At 41.6% G+C, this 6,644-nt stretch overlaps 1 protein-coding gene across 1 annotated transcript; it reads left to right on the forward strand.

Moving 5' to 3' along the window:
- Positions 1-3,008: 3,008 nt before the first annotated feature.
- On the forward strand, positions 3,009-5,507 carry nhlh2 (nescient helix loop helix 2). Its single transcript, XM_030751245.1, has 2 exons — positions 3,009-3,630; positions 4,427-5,507. The coding sequence occupies exon 2, from the start codon at positions 4,464-4,466 to the stop codon at positions 4,833-4,835; it is 372 nt and encodes a 123-aa protein (XP_030607105.1). The 5' UTR covers positions 3,009-3,630; positions 4,427-4,463; the 3' UTR covers positions 4,836-5,507.
- The last annotated feature ends 1,137 nt before the right edge of the window (positions 5,508-6,644 follow it).

Genomic DNA, 6,644 nt, shown 5'->3' on the forward strand with positions numbered 1-6,644 from the left:
GCTAGGTGACAGGAGGGAGTATGTCGCGCGCAGGTTCAAGGTGTTTTTTTTTGTTGTTGTAACAAGCAGCTCAGACAGCTGCAGGGGTCTACAGAGCTCTGACTGATTAGAGAGATAACTCCATTACATCAGAGTGACATCACTTCCCAACTTCTCCCTGACAGCTTTTTCACGACGAGGTCCACCTACACACACACACACACACACCACACACACACACACACACACACACACACACACACACACACACACACACACACACACACACAAAGGCTCGTTTTAAGTCTTAGAAGCTTTTTGACTAAACTCCAGGAAACAATTTGATCCTTTCAGGTTTTACATTTGCATCTTAAATCCTCACACGCTCAGCAGCAGTATTAGGCCTCAGCTGGTTGATATAAACCCCTCAAACAATAATCATAACCATAAATCACTGAACTGCTTCCTTCCTGTGCTTCTGCCAGTCTGAATGAGTATGGGAACAAAGGTAAGGGAAGGTTTCAGCAAAGGTGGTTGATTCAAAGGAATATTTCAACCTAAAAAAGAAAAAAGTTTGATCAGTTCTTTTAAATGCTTTTCAGCAATTGTCTCTAAAATGTATTTATATCATCTCTGGACCAACCAGCCTGCCTGAAATGACACAAGTTATTAACATGCGATATGTGTCACAACAAAGTTTCGTTTTCCTGAGTGGAAGTATGGCTTGATGTGCACACTAAGCAGCTCAGAGTCAGCTCCGCTTTTTACACCATGACTAAAGCGAACATCATCCATTAACCGTTCTCTGGTGACTCCACCACCCTGCAGTTTGCCTGTCTGTCTCCAGAATCACTACATCAGCTGTGGGATGTAATTGCAGCAGGCACTAACAAAACAGCCTTGGAGGGGTCCTTCGTGTCTTTGGCCAAAGGCCTTATGGTCTGAGGAGGGGTCCGGACGATGCAGACCACCAAGCTTATACTATCTCCACTTCTCCCATCTGTGGAGCAATTAGGGTGGTGGTCCGTGTGTGTGTGTGTGTGTGTCTGTGGGCTCCAGCTGTCAGGAGGCCTCTGTCTCCTGGTCTTGACATGTCTCCGATACGCCCCGCTGTGAGTCCCTCTGTGACACGCACACACTCCATGGACCCGGCCAGAGCCCAAGGCGAGCTGTCCATCATCTCACACACAAGCACACCCGCACATTCCCACTCTCTCTCCCTGTGTCATGCACACACACACAAACACACACTGATTTTTCACTGATATGGTCCTTCTGGCACTGTGGTAGTACTTCTGTCTCTCATTCACATTTTGCGTGTCTGTCTGTGTGCGTGTGCGTGTGTGTGTGTGTGTGTGTGTGTGTGTGTGTGTGTGTGTGTGTGTGTGTGTGTGTGTGTGTGTGTGTGTGTGTGCATGTGAGACAATAAACACGTTGGTGGCTGCGGGCCACAGCAAGTCATCCGTGCTTCCCCTTATCGTTTTAATCACCTCGTTAGGCGCAGCTAGTCCCCACACTTACTGGCCGCTGCTCCTCCTCTGGAACCATGCCCTTCTGACCTGACGCTGGTGGTGCCACCGGGCACAGAGATGCATGATGGGGAGAAGAGAAGAGAAGAGAAGAGAAGAGAAGAGAAGAGAAGAGAGAAGAGAGAGAAGAGAAGAGAAGAGAAGAGAGAAGAGAAGAGAGAGAAGAGAAGAGAAGAGAAGAGAAGAGAAGAGAAGAGAAGAGAAAGAGAAGAGAAGAGAAGAGAAGAGAAGAGAAGAGAAGAGAAGAGAAGAAGAGGAAGAGAAAGAGAAGAGAAGAGAATCCATCAAGTTTTCTTGATTTCAAGATTTACTCTCAAGTGCTTGTGAGTAAATCTTGATGATTTACACAAAAAGAGCATTCCTGGTGCTTAAATAAAAATATTCTAGTCCAAAAACATCATATGACTGTAAGCCTGAGATAAATCTCCGCCTTGAAATCCGTCTGGAGTTAGCTGTTGCATCCATCTTTATTGTGTGTCTAGATATCCCGTTTGTTTTTTCCATCTCTCTTCGTTTGCAGGGACAGGAAAGAGCTGAACTTGAATAAAAGTAAATGATGTACAGGCTGTTCCCTGTTCTCTAATATCAGTGTTTAAAGCAAAATCCTCCCAGAAGCAGCATTCATGGTAACACCTGCAGGCAGTCGTTTGGAAGCATTATTTAAATTTACTTTAATTTGAACAGTAGATGGCAAATAAAAAAACTACATGTGTGGAATCAGCTGTCAAATCTGATTTAAAAAAAATTTTAAAAACATAAAAAGTTTGATGACTTTGTTCTTGTTGGTCTTGATTCAGAGACATTTTTTATATAATCACGAGTGCAATAAATCACTTAAAAACATGGGATGAAACTCATTCAGGTGTGTTATCCAGGAAAATCTAAGTCCCACCCATGTCACCCAGTGTGCACCACCAGGATTAAAACCACACAAAAAGTTTAACTAGACAGAGATAATACAACAAATATGAAAAACCTACAATTGTTTTATTATTTTTGCCACTTTACAAAAAGGTTTCTACTTTTCAAAAATCCAGAATAATAATCAAAAAGGATTTCTTTACCAGCGTGCGTCACATTTAAGTTGAAAACCCCGCTCCCCTTCCCTCTGCATTTGCATTGAAAAAATTATATATACACATATTTATAAGCATTACTATTCACTACAAACGCGAACACGTGCATAAACTCACAACATAGACAAGTATTGTTTTTTTTTTTTCATCCTTTATCATGCACACATCTCTGCTTTCCCTTTGCCCACTACTCCCACGGGAGGGAGACCGCTTGAGGGGCTGAGGGGCGTGAGGAGAGAGGGAGGAGGTGTGTGTGTGTGTGTGTGTGTGTGTGTGTGTGTGTGTGTGTGTGTGTGTGTGTGTGTGTGTGTGTGAGGAGGAGCGAGAGAAGGAGAGAGAGAGGGGTGAGAGAGGAGGGAGGGAGGGGCGGCGTTAGACAATACCATTCTTCAAATATATTCCATCCCCTCCGTCCATGAAGTGAGCCTTTATTAGTCGAGATCGTTTGGATCTTATCTCGCATATGACACTCGGTGGAAGAAGGAAAAGAGAGGGGGGATTATCTGCGAACCGCCTTCCGATCCGCTGATTCCTGACACGGGAGAGCCTCGCTTATCTATCCCTCTTTATCCCCATCTTCCACAGGCGGATGGACGAGTAGCCCTGGCTGCACTTTCACCGCTATCAGCCCATCTCCTCTATTGTCTCACCATCTCTGGGATCATACAGGGGGCTGACTGATCCCCGCTTATCATCATCATCATCATCATCACCACAATCATTATTATCATTTCTTTTTCTCCAAATCGAGCGACCAAATCATCTCAAGACTTGCGGCTGTTTTTGATCAGCAGAAACATTTCCATGTTTGACGTTTGACCCCCGCGTGATTCCCATGTTGCAAGTTCGCGGCTGAGAAAAGTCAAAGAAGTACCTAAAAAAAAAAAAATCGTTTCTTTGAGTTGATTTTGAATGTTCTCCTCTTTAACATCTGATGCTTTTTTTTGGCCGGAGGAATATGAGTTAATTTGGAGTTGAGGCTCCGCTCAAGAGCGTCTTTTTAGTTCCTAACAAGAAAAAAAATTAACCTCCAACTCTTTGTCAAGGTGAGTCTCAGATATGTGTGTGTGTGTGTGTGTGTGTGTGTGTATGTGTGTGTGTCGTAGTGGTGGTGATTTGGGGGGGTACGCTTTCAAAAAAAAAAAAAACAAATTCAAATTTTCCTCCCAGTTTTATTAATTTTTTGCACCCGGCATCCATCTATTTTTCTTTATGTGGCTCCAAAAACTGTTTTACTCTCGTTGTTCTTTTTTTTTTTTTTTTAAGCAAAACAAAAACAAACAAACAAACAAACAAAAAAAAAAAAACTCAGTGGATCCAATAATTTCAGGTCCAGCAGATGTCAACATTATTTTTACCGTCTTCTGCCTCCATGCTGTCAAGTCGCTCCGGCCTCAGCCAAGCAGATGTGTTCATCACACTGTGACAGATGGCCAATTCTGATTATGGTAATTCGCAAAAAAAAAAAAAAGAGTTTGTTCCTTAAATTAAAAAAAAAAATCATTATTTTTTTAAAGACATTCATCGTTTAAAAAACAGTATTTACATACAAATTTTTAAATATGGCACTTGGAAAACTCTGCTTTTATACTAATTGTTGGACTCCTTTTAAGGCCTAAAGCTTTAACGAGTTAACCGCGGATTTTGAGCCATTTATTATTTATGGAGTTTAATGGTATTATGCAATAGGCACAGAATGGATTGGAGTTCTGGGGAGAAGTTTGGGGGGGGGGGGGGGGGGGGTCATCTAGATTGAGATTGCCCTTGGATTGTATGTAGTTAATTATATTTTTAGATAATTTAAAAAGCAGCGTTTTAATGACTGGTTTTGCCCGTGCATAGGTTCTTAAGAAGAACTGCCCACCAACAGAGAATAAAAATGATGCTGAGCCCGGATCAGGCTGAGGCGGACCTCTCCTGGACTCAGTCCGACCCGGAGACGATGCTCAACGGTTTGAAGTCGGCCGGTTGCGCCTCGGACGAGCCGGCGGAGATCGAAGACAGAGCCAAATGCAAAGCCGAGCAGCCCCTGAGCAGAGAGGAGAAGAGGAGGAGGCGGAGGGCGACGGCCAAGTACCGCTCGGCCCACGCCACCAGAGAGAGGATCCGGGTGGAGGCGTTCAACGTGGCCTTCGCGGAGCTGAGGAAATTACTCCCTACCTTGCCCCCAGACAAGAAACTCTCCAAGATTGAGATCCTCAGACTGGCTATATGCTACATCTCCTATCTCAATCATGTGTTGGATGTCTAAAAGTGAACCCCCTCCGCCTTCCACGCACGTACACGAGGAAGACTGGACTCAAGCAAGCGTGCTGGGAGTTATTTGGGTATGGCAAGGTTAGCAGTTAAGGTGGAGTGATGCAGGGGATTTTTATAAGGTTTATTTTGGTTTTCAACAGCATAATCACCACTTTGAATAAAGTGAAAGTAAATAAAGTAAAAAGAAAAAAAAATTAAAGGAATGAGGAATTTTACAATAATATGAATAATAATAAAAACAATCACGACTTTTACTGCAGCGTGCAAAATGTTGATTTTTGGTTGAATTGGTTGATGTAGAGTGTCCAACACCTGTGACACAATGTTGCCTTGATGAAACTGAAATCTATTTTAATTATGGGGGAAAAAAAAAATCACCTACAAACTCCAACCAATTCCAGCCCCAAATCCGTTCAGCATCATCTCCAACCAAACTGAAGCATCTCCTCCCCCCCGGATGCTGAGACTTTGCCATACCTCATACTGAGCTGAGCCCTTCAGTGTGAGTCCAGTGTTGAATGATGTAGTAGCAGCGGTGGGGGGAAAAAAAAAAGTTGTGGGAAAGCCTAAACTTTCAGTCAAGATCACTCACTGCGAGCTGTTTGAGCTGCTGGATGCAATAATGAGAATTATTTTTTCCGATATTCAGTGTGTGATGATGATGATGATGATGGGGGTGGGGTGGGGTGGGGCGCGGGGGGCTGGAAGAGCCCCGCGAGGCATTCATGTTTCCTTCCCAAAAGTGATGTAGTGGAGGATAGAAAGAAAAAAAAATGCGTGGGCTGTAAAATAATGATTTCAAGAAGAATCTGGCTCTTTTAATTCTTCATTTCACATTTAATCAACATCTAAAACGGTATTAGCTTAATCCCGTCTAATATCATGAATATATTTCTGAACGCTCCCCCCTCGCTGCGTCACTTTGAGGTTGAACAAAACAAACACTGGGGGTCTTTTTTTTTTTTTTTTTTTTTTTTTGGAAGGATGTAAACGAGATAGCTGCTTTAGATCTAGTTTAGATTTTCCATAAAGGAAGAAAAAAAAAATTCAATGCGTAAGTGCCACTTATGACATATAAAATTGTGACCTTAATCATGTTTGTTTTTGAAAGTGTATGGAATTATTTATTTAATTGTGTTGATATTTAAGGCTAATTTATTTATGTTGATATCATAGGCTGCCGTCTTTTTGTATAAATGTATATGGTTTGTTGCTTCTATATTTTAGGCTGTGAATTTGAACTTGGAAAGTGGTGGTGTTCTTCAAAAATGGCACTTTCTGTTAATCCATAGCATAACTTATTCGTTTGATGTATGTTCGATGTCTTTTATTTTCTTCTGTTTTTAATGTCCGCTGTCTATCGACAGCAACGATAAGCACTTCAAGATGGGGTTCAGTGGCCCCACGAATTTGTTTCCCTAAATTGTTGCGTTAAGAGGTCGCTCGGTGAAAACGGTTTGGGCTGCTGAAATTGTTCTTTTTTTTTTTTAAACCTTGGTGGTTTGAATTGTTAAACAATTCAATCCACCAAGGGGATAAAAGTCAGAGCTGAACCTCTTTATATTGTTTTATTTTATTTATTTATTTTGCTATAACCAAAAATTATTATTTGGAGAAAAAATATTATCTTCAATGTGCTGATTTGATTTTTTTAATTATTATTAATTGGGTTATTTATTTGTCTCTGCTTTGTATTAGAAAAAAAAAAAGTCAAGAAGTAATTTTATAGTGAAAGAAAAAAAAAACATATCCTCTATCCAAAGATTTTTTGTCTCTTCAGGGTTGTGTAGGCTACTTGTTG

The sequence above is a fragment of the Archocentrus centrarchus genome, chromosome 2 (assembly GCF_007364275.1).
Source record: "Archocentrus centrarchus isolate MPI-CPG fArcCen1 chromosome 2, fArcCen1, whole genome shotgun sequence".
Classification (NCBI taxonomy): Eukaryota; Metazoa; Chordata; class Actinopteri; order Cichliformes; family Cichlidae; genus Archocentrus; species Archocentrus centrarchus.